Source organism: Meleagris gallopavo, chromosome Z (genome assembly GCF_000146605.3).
Source record: "Meleagris gallopavo isolate NT-WF06-2002-E0010 breed Aviagen turkey brand Nicholas breeding stock chromosome Z, Turkey_5.1, whole genome shotgun sequence".
NCBI lineage: Eukaryota > Metazoa > Chordata > Aves > Galliformes > Phasianidae > Meleagris > Meleagris gallopavo.
The window spans coordinates 25671150-25688354 of NC_015041.2; the positions used below are offsets into that span (position 1 = coordinate 25671150).

Consider the following 17205-nt stretch of genomic DNA (forward strand, 5'->3'; position numbering starts at 1 on the left):
TGCCCGGGGGTGGAGGGAGGGAGCAGGTAAGCCTCTTTTTGCATAGGGGTGAAGTAATCCTGTGTGAAGTAAGTATCCAAGTGAAAGGCATTAAAGAAGTACAAAATTAAGCATGTGAAACAGAGTGATGGCTTGCATCATTCAGCCTTTTTTTTTTCTCCTTGATACTATGCAAGTTTTGTGAGCACACCATTTTATTTTGTAAGCAGACTGATTTCAGATGAATAGATTGTCACTTCTGCCAGGCTAGGAGTGCATGGCAGAGATGAAAGTCAGCAGCAGACATTCTGGAGCATCATGTGCCACAAGAAATCACACAACTCCGTCTGGAGCACCCTCATGCCTTCACTAAGGCAGCTGGTAAAGGATCGGGAAACTTGGCCCTGAAGCAGCTCATCAAATGCACAAGTTTTTGAATTGAATTATGGTACTGTCATCGTAATCCCTTCTTCCTTTTGTCAGAGCTATGATGTCTCTGCATTTAACACTTAAACCTTGCAGACTCTAAAGCTATTTGTAAGATATATAGTTGAGTTCCCTGTCTAGCACAATGTAGCCTAAATGTGACAGTTCAGCTGGTGGATTAAAACTCTGTTAGGGGGATATGATGCTCTGGAATATACCCACCAGAACAAGGAGATATCTTCCACGTTTGTGTATTTCCCTCAGAGCCATTGCTAATGTTGAAGCTATGCTAAGAACAGGGCTGTCCAGGAGAGGATCACCAGCCTCTTGCGTTACATTGCAGATTTCACAGTACTTGTCTGTTGAGCTGCTCATAATTCTGGGTGCTCACAGTGTTGCCATTTCACCAAGGGTGCATGGTAACAAATCTTAAATGTGGCATGAGATGAGGGCTTTGCAGTTTGGTCTAGTCTGCGTGCAGATGAATCTGTGTGGACCAGGGTGCACGCAGAGGGTAACAGTGGGAAAGCACTGCTGCCAGCTTGTAAGGCCTCAGGGAGGAAAAAGGCACGTGTGTCAGCATGAAAGTCCCCACAAACTGCATCTGAGAACTGCTCACAAGCCGTGGTGTGCAGGGCACCAAATTAGCGGGGGAAAACCTGACAGAGCCGAGCATAGGCAGCAAGAAGAGGAGGAATAAAAGGCAGCCGCAGCCCAAGGGAGGGCTCACCTGCCTACAGCAGCAAACAGGTGACAGCCACCTCCCGCTCAGACAGGCTATGCCTGCTCATGAGCGCTGCCCACCGCCACATTGAGCTGACCCAGAGCTGCCTGCAAGGCGCTCTGCGAGCGTCAGCCAGAGGGGAAGGGGCGGCTGCAGCCCCTGCTATTTCAGTTTTCTGTCTCCTCTACTCCCCCCCTGCCCCCTCCCTCTCCATTGGCTGGGACCAGATGCTCCGAGGGAGCGGAGGCTCCAGGTCAAGCCACATGGGGTCTGCTCTGGCATTCTCCTGTCGCTGATGTGTGCCGTGTGTGAGCTCCCACGTGCGCTGCTATGTGTTTGGGATAAAGGAACAGAGCATGCCTTGTTGGCAGCCAGGTCTTCTCAAGTGGTGATTAACGAGCTGGTCACTGTGCCCTGACAGCAAGCTAGAACACATGAAGTGATTATGCTGCTCAATAGGCTTCTGGGAAAAGAGAGCCCTTCTGCAAGCTTATTTTTCTATATATATGTAATTGTAGCACAGTGGTTGTTAGTTCCAAAGAATCTGGCGCTGAGGAAGATCTCTGGTACGGTTCTGTTAACTGTCCTTCAGCTTAACAAAATAAAAAGAGAATAAAGACTAAGACTCCAACAAGATAAAACTGCTACACTTCTCATTCCCTCTGTCACTCCTCTATTTGGCTCATGTGTCTTTGATGCAGCTACCTATTATTTGGGATCTAGACCTGCCCACACACCTTTATCAGCCTCAAGCTAATAGCAGTCCAATTTCTGCTTCATTTTGTCATCTATTTCTTCCACCTCCTTTTCTCCTGTTTCCAGAGTTCTTACCTCATGTTTCCCACTGCTTACAAATTTTCCTTTCTGATCTCCATGCAGCCTCCCCCTCTCCCATTCCTTTAAGCTTGCCTTATTTACCCGCAGGCTTTTGCTTTTTCACTCTATCCAGAAGTAGAGGCAGAGCAGCAATAGTCTATAAACACAGGAAGAGAAATCCTCCGCTTCTGTGCTGCCCTTGGCATTAGGCAGTTTATTCTGTATCCTTGCCGTTCAGTGCTGTGTTCCTGCTGTTTTGGGCTTGTCTGTTTGATTGTCACACTGCCAGAGCTCTGGGAAGAGACCCAGCTAGCAAGAAGGCTGATACAGAGCTTGTTGCCTGTCAGCTTTGCTGAAACATTTTTGCCAGTGTATGCTCATTTGCCTACTTACAGCCTCCCTTTGGAGCTGAAGAGGAATGGAAGAAAAGGCAGTCTTCATTTCTACCTTAAAACTGTTAACACATTCAGGAGATGTGAGAGCTGGTGCTTGTGTGAAGGCTGGTCACTAGCCCAGCAGGATGGGGTGAGAAGTTGTACGTAGCAGGGGGATCCACGTGCCCACATTCACCCTACAGAGGTATTCAGCTGATTGCTTCGGAGGCAAATCACCAAGCACAGACCAGTGTCAGTAGCTTCTGTTTGCCTGGCTCCTGCTGTTTCTCTCCTCCCCACGCACACATCCATGTGCAGGAGTAGAACTCCAGTGGGTAACACAGTTCCTGATTCTGCAGCACCCACTGTGCTCTGTGTTTAGAGGCTCCTAGATTTCTGTGTATAGAAGGCGCCAGGAGCTTTGTGATGTTGCTCTGGGGAGTGTCCTCTGCCCTTGGTCTTCTGCTTCCATATTGTGGGTACTTTTTCTTGATTTGATGTCAGATGTAAGTGATTAGCTTGTGATTATGCTGTTAGCATGCAAAGCAGAAGCTTTTTGCAGTTTGCCAACTATATATAAGTGTGGACTGGTTGTGCACATTCTTTTTCTTCAAAGGTTAAACTTAGTCTAAAAAGAGTACATGCTAATTGGTGTAGTAGATTAAACATTAGGTCACAACTACAGTTTTTCCTCTGACTGTGGCTGAAAGAGAACAGTTATGTCATAAGGAGTTATCAATTTTACATTTGTAGCACTTTGGTGTAATTGCATGTTCCCTGTTTTGGGGAAGCCCGTAGGAGTGTTTTCTTGGATTTTTATTTTGTTGGTTCAGTTAGGTTTTGTTTTGTCATATTTTTTTTCCTAAGAGTGTTGCTATTTTTTTTCTGTCAGACCCTCTCTGCTCTGACAGAAACAAATCTGAACTGTGCCTATTTAGTCTCTTTGTGCCTCTTATTCTGAAATTCAGGAAATTGCTTCCTGCTCTTGAAAATCAGGAGAAAATAAGATCGATTAGTTCAGTTGGAAGGGACTCACAGAGATTGTCGGTCCAATTGCCTGATCACTTCAGAGCAAACCAAAAGTGAAAGGGCATTATCCAAAAGCCTCTTGAACATCAACAGGCACAGAGCATCAGTCACCTCACCAGGAAGCCTAGAAGCATGTCCCTAAGGCCAAACTCTTAGCTATCTCTATTTAATCGTTTGTTTCTGCTTTAGACTTTGGGAGAGAAACTGTACTGCAGATTTTTACAGTGTTCTTAGAACCCTAATGTAGAGTCAGCGTTGTGACTAAGTGACCTTGCCTGCCTACATCTGTTCTTTCTCTCCTTGTTTTCCTTCCTTAGCATTTTGTCTTGCTGTTACCAGGCATTCTGTTTCTCTCTGCTTATACAGAGTACATGGTATTTTCAGTAGGGGTCACTAGCAGCAGTGCAAATGAGAAAAAATTTTGGAGCCTGTAGGCTTGTTTCTCTGTACTGAGCAATATTCTTATGCTTATTGTGCTCATTGGAATTGACACTAGTAGATACTGCTGTTGTACTTTTTGTTTTGTTTCTTAAATTCTGTTGTTTTCTCTTCCTCAGAATTGAGTTTCTGCGACACCTGAAAAGCTTCTTTCAGATCATGTTTAAAATTGAAATGAAGTCCCCTGAAGAAGAATACAAAGGCGGGGAGAAGGTCTTAATGACATGTGTTGGCACTGGATTTTCCAACCTTAGTAAAACAATAAGATAAGAAGCTTATCTGCAGACTTTCCAAAATGAGATATCAGAAAACATGTGATAAAAAAATGTGATAAAAAGTATCTTCCCCTGTACTTATTCTGGCACCAGGAAAACCAGTGCAGAGGTACTCAATCTTGCTTCATGTAAACAATAAAATTACTTCAGGCTGTTTAGACCTGTGTACTTTTTGAAGATGCATTACTGCTATGCATGGAATTACACATTTTGTGCAGCTGCATCATTTTAAAAGAGGGATTATAATGGATGACCACTTTTTGGATTGACAGGTGCTGGAAGTTCCTATCAGAATATAAATTCTTACCCAATAAAAAGTTTTTGGTAGATTCAATGCAAACCTGATGAAGTTAATACTGAGCTCTTTACAGAATTAAAGAGGTGTATGCTTTATTTCATATTTTACTCAGTGTGGAATAAAACAAAACTGTGTATAGAGCAAGTACTAGTGACTGTGTTATAATGGTCTTAAAAATTCTATCCAGTGCCACTATAAAGTGGGTATGACCTCTGTAATATGAAAGGTTTTCATTGAACTGAACAAGAACTTTAATTTTTTTTTTTTAAATAAGATATTTGAACAGTGCTTTATGAACTACTGGAGGCCATACATCATTTTTGTACTGTATGCTTTTCTTTTTTACAACCTACCTAAGCATATTTTGAAAATATTTTGTCCTAAATAAGGTTTTCTTCCTCTTTAGAAACAAATGAAGTTTTTCTCAGACCTATAAGATGGCACTTCAAACTAAGTGGCTATTTTGAAGTGTTACATAGAAAGAATGGTTTAGGGAATTGTTGGAGGTCGGGCCTTTTTTACAACATAGTACCTTCCAAAACTTTTTTGCAGATAAGCAAATCCCAAGTAATTCAGGAAAAAGCTAATTGAAGTTCTTCCACTATTTTTTACTTTTCAAATTATTGCAGAAAAAAAGTCTGTGGGCAAAGAATAATTTCTTGCCTTGCTTCCCATTGTTACCTGCACAATAAAAAGCTGGAAACTCCAAATAAAAGTTATGCTAAATACGGGGACCCACTGGTCCAAAAAATGAAATGTACAAAGGTGAGATGAGTCGTTACCAGAATGAATATTTAAAACCTACATTAATTAAAAGTAAAATTTTACAGCACAGCTCAGATTTCTGAAATAAATCTAAATAAACATTAGGAAGTACTGTCACAGCTTCAAAAGCAAAAAGCTCTATTCCATTTAAACTTCGAAAGCTCTTAGCTTTTGAAGTGTTCATTGCATCAAGTATAGAAAGGGCAATGTGTTGCCCAGGTAGCAGCACTGCCAAGAGCCCAAGTACTCTTAGCAGTAGAGTAATTATGTCATAAAATTACCCATGCTTATAAACCTCAATGTTGAAGTTAGGCTGCTAAACCTCAGCCCTGCTGAGAGAAAACAACTAGATTGCATACCTCCATAACAGACTGCTAACTATGACTCAGAATTGCTGGTTGGTTTACATAGAAAAACATGTGTATAACAGGAAGATGTCTTCCAGAATAGCCAGTCTCTGGAGAAACAGGAACAATTCTAAAAGAAGTTTAGCTAAGAGCTTCCTTAAAAATTATTTGATCTTTATGTTGTGTGAAAAGTACTTGTGATATAAGTATACTGTAGATAAGAACTGTTTGTTTACAGGCAGAATGGTGATTAACACCTGTTTTGATGGACTGATCCCATATGTAATGGGACAGGTCAATTTTACAGAAGAGTGATTTCTAACAAAGAGACCGTTCATGTTCTCTATCAACACAGACTTTGTGGGAAGGATATTACGAGGAGATACATTTTTAATCTCAGTTCATCGTGGTAGGTTTAAAAATCTTAGAACTTGAACTTGATAATCTGAATCAGAACAATTTTGTACTCCTTGAGCTATTTGTAAATTCAGTTTGTGGTTTTAGATAAACTATTCTGATAATATTCTTCAGCTGTGATTGGAAACTTTTCTGTTTGCAGAATACCTTCAGGATGGACCATAGGAGATGTAGGTGTGGGAAGGGACTAGTTAATTGAAGTATTTTGTAATGTGCATTTTAAATGCACAGGACAAGGTGAAGAAGCACAGAAAAATGTTTTGACAGAAGACTATTAGAACAAGTCATTATGTGGAGAATCTTTTTCTTTCATCTTGCCTAACAGGAAACGCTATTGTTGTCTGATGCAAAAACTATTTGAAAAATGTGATTTTTACATGGTATCCAATTCCATTTTTGTGATGTGTATTGTTAAATGCTGTTCAGTTTCTGAGATGGATGGTAACTTTTCTCTATCTTCTGTGTTTACATGAGAAAATTCATGATAAGTTGCTGTAGAACAGATTCTGGAGTAGCAGAGATTATGCTGAAGGTGGAATTGCTTCAGTCCCAGCCAGTGCACTTCACTGAAGGTGTGGGACTGGAAGCCAGTGCAGTAAATGTCTGGGAAAGCACATAGTGAGGTAGCAAGGCCAGAACAGTAGGTACATGACTGTCCAGGGTAATATTTTCAAAACTGCAATTATGTTACTACTAGAGCACGGATACTCTCTTTCTTCTTCACTTACCCCACAGGTGATATTAAGAGTCTAATGGATTTTGTTTTGAGCCACTGAGACATTACTGCTGTTTGCAAGCTTTGACATTCACTTCCCAGTTTTTCAGTCATGCCCTTGAGGCAGCAGCAGGAGGGAAAAAAAACAATAAGGAAAAGTACCAACTTTCAGAAGGCATAATTTTACATATAGACTTCTTGCTCTGTCTTTGATACTGTATGACCATCTCTGCACATTCTTTTTGCATGTCTGATAATGCATTTGTGTGCATTAAAAAGGGCAGGATCAGCAGGTCAAGGGAGGTGATGCTCCCCTTCTTCTCCTTCCCCTTCTTCCTGGTGTGGCAACATCTGGAATACTATGTCTAGTAGGGAACCTCTAGAGAGAGTTCAGCAGAGGGTTACAAAGATGAGTCGGAGCCTGGAGCATCTCTCTTAGGAGGAAAAACTGAGACTCAGGACTGTTCAGCCTGCAGAAAAGGATGGAGGGTGATCTAATCAATGTTTATAGGTATCTGAAGTGTGGGTGTAAAGTGAATGAGGCCACTTTTGTCGCTGCACTCTTTTCAGCGATGTGCAGTGGCAGGACAAGGGGCAATGGACAAGATCTGGAGTACAGGAAGTTCCATACAAACGCAAGGAAGAACTTACTGTGAAGGTAACATAGCACTGGAACAAGCTGCCCAAAGAGTCTGTGGAGTCTCCTCTGGAGATACTTAAGACTCTCCTGGAAGCTTTCCTATGCAACCTACTGTAAGGAACAAGGTTTTAGGAAAGGGAAAGGGAGAGGGGAGAAGGGGGAAAGGAAGGGAAGGGAAGGGAAGGGAAGGGAAGGGAAGGGAAGGGAAGGGAAGGGAAGGAAGGGAAGGGAAGGGAAGGGAAGGGAAGGGAAGGGAAGGGCGAGGTGAGGCGAGGCGTAAGGGACATCTTCTATAGTTACTGTTTAGGAGCTAATAAACCTGAAAGATGGAAAGGAAAAAAGACAGTCCTGCAAGGAATAGTGTGTGTGTTGGATTTTGCTGTGACATCATTGTACAGAATTATCATGAAGTAAAGTCATGCACTCAGTTAGAGCTTCACAATGCCCAAGCAGTAATTGCAGTCGATAACTTAGGACATTACAGTAAGTCAGGTTTGTTAGAATGACATGTAGTATATCTGTAGTAGTAGATGTAAGTGTGAGTGATAATCTTTCTCCTGAAACAGTAAAATTACTATACATATTCACCAAAAAGAGTACCCAGACCTATATTCCTTGTCTGCTAAGGAATATCTGCAAGTTGGGTCTATGTCAATTATATGAATATTGTTTTATTTATTTTTTATGTTACCAAAGTTTAAGGAGAAAAGAGATTAGAAAAAATCTTAAAGCTTGTTTGTGTTTCAGCACTCAGAAGGTGCCTGATTTTGTAGGGTTCCCTTAAATGTTTGCATATGTATTTGTATTTAGAAACTCCTCTACAGATTCAGAGTGTATCTGACGGAAGAGGTTTCTGCTATGAAATGTTCCGGAGCATCAAATGTAAAAATCTATGTCATAATTCACAACACAAGTATCTTATCCACTATTTTTACCTTGTTTTTTGTAACTTAAATTGTGTATGTAATGTACTTTCAGAGAAAACATCTGTGATAAATCAGAACTCAGTAAGACAGCTTAGAATACATAATTTCTGTTTTGTTTGGAAATATGCTTGTCAGGTTGTTAATAAAAATACTGTTTCTTAATCCACTTCACTGTCTGGTCATCTAACCCACACTTCCTGAGATTACCTATGAAGTTGTTACAGGAAATGGTGTTGAAAGCCTTGCCAAAGTTGAGGTAGACAACATCCACCACTCTCCTTATCTACCCAGCCAGTCATTCCATCATAGAAGGCTACCAGATTGGTTAATCATGACTTATCCTTGATGAATTGATGCTGACTAGTCAAAATCACCTTCATCAACTCCACGTTCTTAGAAATGACACCTGTGAAGAAAAATCGTGCTTCCAAGTAAAAGCAGCCTTCCTGGCAATCTTTTCAGCTTGCTTCCTCTATCATTAAGTAGTAGGTAGGCCCATAGAATATCTGTTATATAGAATCTGTTCAGCACCTTCTGAGTGCTGAAACACATCATCTTTTCTACACAAACTGACTCACTTTTTCACAATTGTAATGGCATATTCTTTCTGCTTATCAAAAATGCCTCCAACCATATTGCTGGGCTTTCCATTACCATCTGACTCAGTTATGCAGTAGCAGGGGATGCAGGATAGCAGAAATCCAGAATAGGACAGGATCAGTTCTCCCCTGGGAAATGTGTGTCCCAGCTCCTGCCCTGGGAAGGAAGGTGCCCCAGTACACTTCTGTGGCTACTCTGGTCCAAGGAGCACCTGGCCCAAAGCTGCTCCACACTGCATATGGCATTCAGCACAAAGCAAAAGCAGCTTTCCTTAATTTCTGTGGACAAGGATTACTTCTACTCTTCCAAGCAATTAGGAGAACACAGGACTGCATTTGGGGATGCAATAAACCAGTGTAGCCAGATGGTAAGAAGTAATTCACCTATATTTTAGCACTGCTTTAGCCTCATCTCAAACGTTGTGTGTACTTCTGGGGTCCACAACATGAAAATGATATTAAGATTCTTGAACAATAACAATATTTTTAATTAATGAACTATTTCAATTGTTTCCCCGAAGCATTTGGTATATAGATATAAATAGGTCTACTGCTTGTATTCATGCAATGAAATTCTTGGCTTTATAGATTTATCCTTCTGTTTCAAAGTCTGCATTTTGGAGAAATGCTTTTGTGCCTGAGGTAGATGAAAATGAAGTGACTCTTCCATTCCACAGGTTGCTCAACTAGAAAATCCTGAGATCTACTGATTCTCAATCTGTGCAGTATTTTCTTCACTTTATGACCCCTATAAAGAGGTTGTGCCTCTACAAGCCTAAATCTCCCTGACTTATTTCTGCTCTTACACTGTTTCGGTCTTGCTTCTTTCTTGGTTGGTTGGTTTGATTTGGTTTATTCGTAGGATTTGTTTGTCCATGTTAGATTCTTGTTTAGACTAAACCCTGCTGCTTTTGCTTGAGAAAGATTTCCTCTATGGTACAACCTAAGTGCTATCTGCTATCTTTCTCTGTTAGACTGCTCTTCCTGCTTCTGTTACCTCCATGGCTGTTCCTCCATCAAACAAGCTAGAAAGAGCAGTCTCCACAATGCCACTGTGGGGTTTTGAGTTGCTGGATAATCCCCCTTTTCTTGGCACTTCCATGGATGTCTCTGCAGGCTTTCCCTCTGGCCAGTCACCCAGCTGGTATACCCCTCTTTTGTCCAGCAGTTAAATTCTAAAAATGCTGTTCACTGATCTGCTTCACTGCAGAGACTTTAATTCAGGGTTTATAAAATGGAAAAGCTACTAGATACATGGAGTTCTGTATGGTTAAATGTACTTGATGTGGAAACAAAGGGTTCTCCTCATCTCTTCCATCTCAGAAGTCTCCTTGCAAGCTTGTCATCTCGAAGTAAAGAGAGTTTAGAACAAAGAAGGCATTGTTAATTACAGAGTCTGGCCTACTATGTGTTAATATGTTCTTCCTCTTTCAAAAGAAATTATAAGGTGCAGAAGGGTCTCCAGTCTTCAGCAGAAAAACTGAGACAAGACATTTCCATTACACAGTTTTTGTAAATTTGTTCTAGCATTTAATTGCTTACTGTTTAAAAAGAAGTACTTATTTCACTTGGTCAGTTCTTACAATGCTAGAGAATGCTTGGATCTGTTATGTTTCCACTCCGTGAATGGCCTCAAAGTTAAAATATTTCTGCTTTGGTATCAGAAAACCTTATCAGAAAAAAACAAGGAAAAGTAAGTCCTAGATGAATCGTCTGAGATTTAAAGTGGAACAAAAAAGCAAACTGCCAATTAGCAAAAATCAAAAATTTCTTGCAGGCTACCATTAAGATGTACAGTCTCCTTTAAAAGCAGTGGCACATCACTCTACTGAATAGACACGGGCATATTAAGTGCAGAAACTACAGGTTGCATAACAGATAATCTTCAAATCTAGCTCCATGCTTACTGAGATGAAAGACTCAGTTCTTTTGGGACCCTCTGTGAAGAAAGCAAACCTAGGGTTGTGTTTCCTTAGCAGTGTTGTGGGGTTTTCTGTAATTAACACTATGTCTTCATTAAGGTATATACCACTGCTATTTGAAACACTATTTCCTATACAGAAGAAATATTGGCTTATGAGTAGGAATTCTGGGGACCAACATAACTTTTTAGCTCCTTGCTTTTCAAAGGAAGCAGAGCAGGGAATATGAATTAGGAAGAATTTTTTTAAAAAAGGAAAAAAGTCACAAAGATGCAAAACACACACAATGAAATAGAAGAACATAAGTGTGCTGGTGCTTCCAGTATCTCCTTATATTTAAAATAATTAAAACTACTTTAGAATATTGCTGCAATGCAACATTTTGTAGGGATTAAAAATAATTTGCAGCACTTGGTAGAATATTTTCACAGCACTTGTTCATCATAAACCAAGAAATGCTGATGGTAAGGATTTCAGTAGCTATGTCTCAACCGCCCTCCTCAGGACAATCCACTTCTGCTAGTGTGTTCTGCCAAATATTGAGCTCAGCAAGCTGTGAGAGTGAATAATATGTTAGTTTCACTTTTGAGGGGAAGAAGAAAAATCGTGCTTCCAAGTAAAAGCAGCCTTCCTGGCAATCTTTTCAGCTTGCTTCCTCTATCATTAAGTAGTAGGTAGGCCCATAGAATATCTGTTACTGTCTGCATCATCTTTTCTACACAAACTGACTCATTTTTTCACAATTGTAATGGCATATTCTTTCTACTTACCAAAAATGCCTCCAACCATATTGCTGGGCTTTCCATTACCATCTGACTCAGTTATGCAGTAGCAGGGGATGCAGGATAGCAGAAATCCAGAATAGGACAGGATCAGTTCTCCCCTGGGAAATGTGTGTCCCAGCTCCTGCCCTGGGAAGGAAGGTGCCCCAGTACACTTCTGTGGCTACTCTGGTCCAAGGAGCATCTGGCTCAAAGCTGCTCCACACTGCATATGGCATTCAGCACAAAGCAAAAGCAGCTTTCCTTAATTTCTGTGGACAAGGATTACTTCTCCAAGTAATTAGGAGAACACAATTTCAAACATGAAATTGGTTTGGTCCTTCACACAAGCTCCACTGTGGGAATGATGTATTTGGAAAATGCTGCCTGTAATGATCAAGTAGAGCTGAGTGCTGCCTCTGCCTCTATATCTCATATGCAGCCACCTTATCAAAGATTTGATAATCCCTCATAATCACAGAATAATTGAATGGCTTGTGTAGGAAGGGACATTAAAGTTCACGCAGTCCCTACCCATTGCCATAGGCAGGACTGCCACCCACTATATTGGGTTGCCCTGGGTCCCATCCAACCTGGCCTTGAACACCTCCAGGGATAGGGCATACATAGCTTCGCTGGGCACTCTGTGCCAGTGCCTCACCACCCTCTGAATAAAGAATATCCTCCTAACAGCTGAACTAAATCTCACCTCTTTGAGTTTAAAATAATTCCCCCTTGTCCTTTCACTATCAGACGATGTAGACGATGTAAAAGTAGTCTCTGTCTAAGGTCTGCAATGAGATCTCCTCTGATGACACAATGGGAGGTCCAGCAGCCAGGGGGAGGTGCCCCTGCCTCTAGTAAAAGTTCTATGCTTTGTGTGCACGTCTCATATGAGGGAATACTTGTCGGAACTGCTCATACAAAAAATTCTCCATCCTCCAAGAAATGGAATTTGTAGAAGTAATTTCTGGATCCAAAAGTGCCCTTCCTGAGAGCTTGCACATGTGCCTCATTTCCATTACACTACAAAAAGTAGAATGAGGAACCAGTGTTTTTCAGTGTAATAGCAGCTGGGTGCCATTCTTTGGAAATGAGAAATGAAAACTAATGAATGCTGATTTGTAACTTTAATTACAAACAAAAATAAATAAATAAAACAGCAGCCAGTTGGCTAGAGATCAAGTCTAAAGGAGAAGGAAAAGAAGAGAGACATGTTTACTGTTGTTTGTACCAAAATAACTCCAGAAAAGCAAGGAAAGTTATTAATTAATTAAAATTATGCAGAGCCTTATGCCACAGTTGATTAGTTAAAGCAGGGAAGCTGGACATGAGCTAGCAGAGTGCTCTCCCACCCCAGAAAGGCAACTATATCCTGGGCTGCATCAAAGGAAGCATGGCCAGCAGGTCAAGGGAAGTGATCCTGCCCCACTACTCTGTGCTAGTGACGCCTCACCTGGAGAACTGCATCTGTATGTGGAGTCCTCAGGACAGGAGAGACATAGACCTGTTAGAGTGTGTCCAGAGGAGAGCCACAAAAATGATCCAAGAGATGGAGTACCACCTTTAAGAGGCCAGGCTGAGAGAGCTGGGGCTGTTCAGCCTGGAGAAGAAAAGGCTCTGGGAAGACCGGCTAGCAGCCTTCCATTATCTGAAGGGGGCAATAAGAAAGAAGACAACAGAATCTTTAGCAGGTTCTGTGTGATAGGACAAGGGGAAACTGTTTCAAACTAAAAGAGGAGAGATTAAGACTGGATATCAGGAAAAGGATAGCAAGGGACTGGAATGAGTTGCCCTGAGAGGTGGTACATACTCTGTCCTTGGAGACATTCAAGGTCAAGCTGGATGGGGCTCTGGGCAACCTGATCTAGCTGTAGATATTCCTGTTAATTGCAGGGGAGTTAGACTAGATGACCTTCAAAAGCCTCTTCCAACTCAAACAGTTCTGTGATCCTACAATTCTGTTCCAGTGGTGACTAGGGGAACAGACCTTTCTCTGTAAAATTGGCTTGCCCAGGTCACTGGCTGTGCACCTTTCTGAACACAGACACAGAGAACACAACACCCAGACAACAGTGGAAGAGAGTGTTGGAATATCAACTTCTTTCAAAGATTAGAAGCCCCCTTGCTGTCTGCCAGCATCCTGCCTGCTCCATTTAGATGTTACAGGCACTTCCATAGACATTCAAATCAAGATAGATACAGTGGGTTATATCTCTCAAATGTAACAGAAGTTCACATAAGCTAGGATTTTTACAATGTCTGACTTTCTCCTTGTTACTTTCCCTCAGTGCCATTCTTTATTGCCTGATGGTGTCCAGTGAGTGGGTGAGAACATAATATACCACAGAACTTGTGGAAATTTAACATCTGTTCTTCTGCTTGCCTTAAATGAAACTGGCCAAAAAATTCAAAAGGAAAACACCTGTGTTAAAGATGTTTAATTTTTGTGTAATCTATTTTTACTCTAAACTGTTTTGATGTTACAGTTTGTCACAGTCTGTGCATTTGATACCAACACTGAATTTTATACACCCTCCACACTGATCTAATTTCTCAGAAATATTGATAAAGCAAAGCATCTCATAAAGGGTGAGCAACTGTTACTTAGCACTTGTGAAAAATCAGCGCTTTATTTCAAATTGAAATAAATTTCTGAATTTAAATTAAATTATATGCATTGTTTTGGGTTTTGTTTTGTTTTTGTTTTTTTTTCCCCCCAGGACAGTGAACCCAACTTGCTATTGCCTTGTACTTGCAACTAGATGTAATACTGAGAAGAAAGAAAAGTGAAATTGGGTAGTTTTGCTCAGCTAATATTAAGATAGGAGCATCAAGTGGAAAAATCAATTATCTGAAATCAAAGTACATGTTTTACCTTTAACTTGCTGCAAGCAATTTAAAGAAATTTAGAAATAGTTCATGAATGGTTCTTGTCCATATAATTGTGCTTATAGTAAAGGTTCTTGATTTTCAAGGTATCTGGTGGTTGATATGGAAACCGCAGGCAGTTTGTAAAAAGTACAAGATGAACCTGATTCAGTTTTATGATTTCAACTTTCATATGGCACTCAGGCAGCCTAGTTATTGTATCTTATACACAGAATTTAAAAACAAAAAACAAAACAAAAACAAACAAGAAAACAGGGGTAAAAATAATAGTTTGATCTCTCCTAAGAGAAAATTCCACAACTTCAATAGTAAACAGTAGGAGAATTTAGTTATCCTCACTATCACCAGTTCATCTGATTGCCTTTTATCCCTTTAATTTCTAGATGTATGATATTCACACATCCTGTCACACTGGTGAAAATAGATTAAACTACAGGAACAGATTAAATAATAATAAAAACAGGATGAGAAATTACTATTTGGCTGAAATGAAGTTATATAAACGGAAGCTTTTGGAGTTTCCTGACTTTCACAGGTAAGTGCTGCCAAGTAAGTCCGGGAAGCTTAACATTCAGTGATAATGCAAAGCAAAAGAACCTTATTATAGATTCAGTTTGTTTAATTTTAAAACCAGATCTAATGAGTTAGTAAACATTTAAGTTCTAGAAGCCTTAATTTGAAGAGTAGTTGAGAGGTTCCCACCTAATTGCCATTAGATATCTTGAAACATGAAAAATATCTAAGATATGTACATATGTGAAAGTATCTATTTCAAATAACAGATCTATTTTCCACAAACTGATCCAAGTCCACTTGAGTCATTATGCACTCCTAAGCACTGTGCAGGATGAGAATGTATGTACTTAAGGTCTGAAAGCAGAAAATGTAGTTTTTAAAAGGAAAGTGGGCTGTTTTCCATGTTTGAACATTGTAAAAACATTTAAGGCGATTCTGCTTGGATATATTAAAAAAGAAAAAAAATCCCAAACCTCCAAACCCGGTTCACCAAAATTACGTTACAGGAGGTTTGCAAGTTAGTAGCCACTGCTTCTTCCAAGGAATTTTCAAGTGAGACATTCTATTAGTATTTTTTTTTCCTGGTTGTAAGTAGACCTTAGTAGATCCTATATCCATTATAGGGTAAAACATCGCAAGCTGCCAAGAGTTGTGTGGATGGAAAAAGGAGGCAGGCAGGCAATGGCAAGCAATCATGCTAACTATAGAACTTTCTGAAAATGAATTTTGAAATAGAGTTCACTGATAGGAAGTGGCTTGTTATGAAAAGCATTGAAAGGTACCACAGTTGTCACTGTGACACTGAGAATTTTGCTGAGTGCCAGAGAGAACAGATGAAGTATGCCAGCACCGTACAATGAGGAAAAGCGTCAGTGGGAAAAGTCTGAGATTTCTCCTCAACAAAATCTGCACACAGAACAAAAAAAAATTAAATTATTAAAACTACAGTCTGAGTTGAAGGAGAAGACACAGACAGTACAAACACCAGCTTGCAGTGTTCTCAGTGGATCCGTGGTTAAAACTCCTGGTGACTGCAACACAGATTCTTTTCTAGCCCATCACTGTAGGTCTCCATTGAGTTGTACAAACTCACTTTACTTCCTAATCAAGTTCAGCTTGTGTAGAGTTAACTTTTGTTTTGTTTTGTTTTCCCAATACTATTCTATTTTTAGTGCGGAATATCCTCTATTTAACTAGTGCCTTAGCACAATGAGATGTGATTGAGCTTACTACTGGGATGGCTTTTTTCTTATTTTTTTTTTTCCTCCCCCCGGAAGTATTCACTCATAGCACTCAGATAAATAGCTTTCAGATAATGACCATGAATACTGAACAAGTTTCTTTTAAGAGTGCTCTTTATGCTCTGTTAAAAAAAAAAAATAAATCTGACTAAATTATGTTTCTCAAAAAGGCTAGACCTACCCACATAGGGGAAGGAAAACCATTACAACTTAAATGCTCATCTTAAAGCATTTTACATCCTGAAAGATTTCTAAAGAAGGAAAAGTGAAATTTACACAGTCTGCCTCCATAGACTTGACTTAACTAAGTATCTTTTCAAACCTTGTCCTAATTCATGAAGTTTTTGCAAAAAATCCTCACATTGTCCTGAATAAACAATGGACATTCAATTTATTTTCAGCTGAAAATAACAAATCTAATTCCAATTTTGAGAGTTTTTTAAGTAGTTGCAATAAAACTGTTTTGACCATGTTTATCTTTTGAATATGAAAATGAAACAACATCTATTTCCTTGTCTGCTTTCTAACTTCAGAACTTGGAACACACAATTATGAAGAAAGTAAAACCAAGTCTCTTGCAAAGATAGCAAGTTCTGTAACTTGCTTTAAAAGCAGACTAATTCTGAAGGGGAATTATTACAATAGTTGTAAAAATAAACATTTCATATGTAATTTGTGGTATTTTTCTCCATTACTTGGGGATATATTTAATAAGCTTCTCTCCCAGAGCATTTTACCTATCCATTTAGTTTAGAATTCTGTTAATATGTCCGTGTTAGTAGACACTACACATATTTCCGTTTGAATTACTTAATATCAAAAAGTGGAACCAAAGTTGTAAACAGGATGAAGCTAAATGGTATTTCACTCTTTTTAGAATTCAGTTGCCACACATCACAGGCTGACACCATTGTACCAAAGAGTATTAACACACAAAGGTATGCAAAGTATATACAGTCGTTCAGCAAAGAAAAAAGGAAAGGGGAATGCTTGAATAAGATGGAAATTTGAGATGCTGTGTTTTTGGTGAAGATGCCTTTGGAAGGCCTTGCTAAAAGTGAAGAGTTCAAAGTAACAAGCAACCCTGAACTGACTACAGGGGAAA

The 17205-nt window shown here is 39.8% G+C and overlaps 1 protein-coding gene across 1 annotated transcript in view; it reads left to right on the forward strand.

Annotated features, from left to right (window-relative positions):
* The window catches only part of RCL1 (RNA terminal phosphate cyclase like 1), a gene marked incomplete at its 5' end in the record, with an annotated part of 31253 nt that extends 27034 nt beyond the window's left edge, over positions 1–4219 (forward strand). The window contains one exon of the mRNA XM_031557280.1: positions 3906–4219. Coding sequence (XP_031413140.1) covers positions 3906–4056 — 151 coding nt within the window. The remainder of the gene's footprint in view (positions 1–3905) is intronic.
* Positions 4220–17205: the final 12986 nt, after the last annotated feature.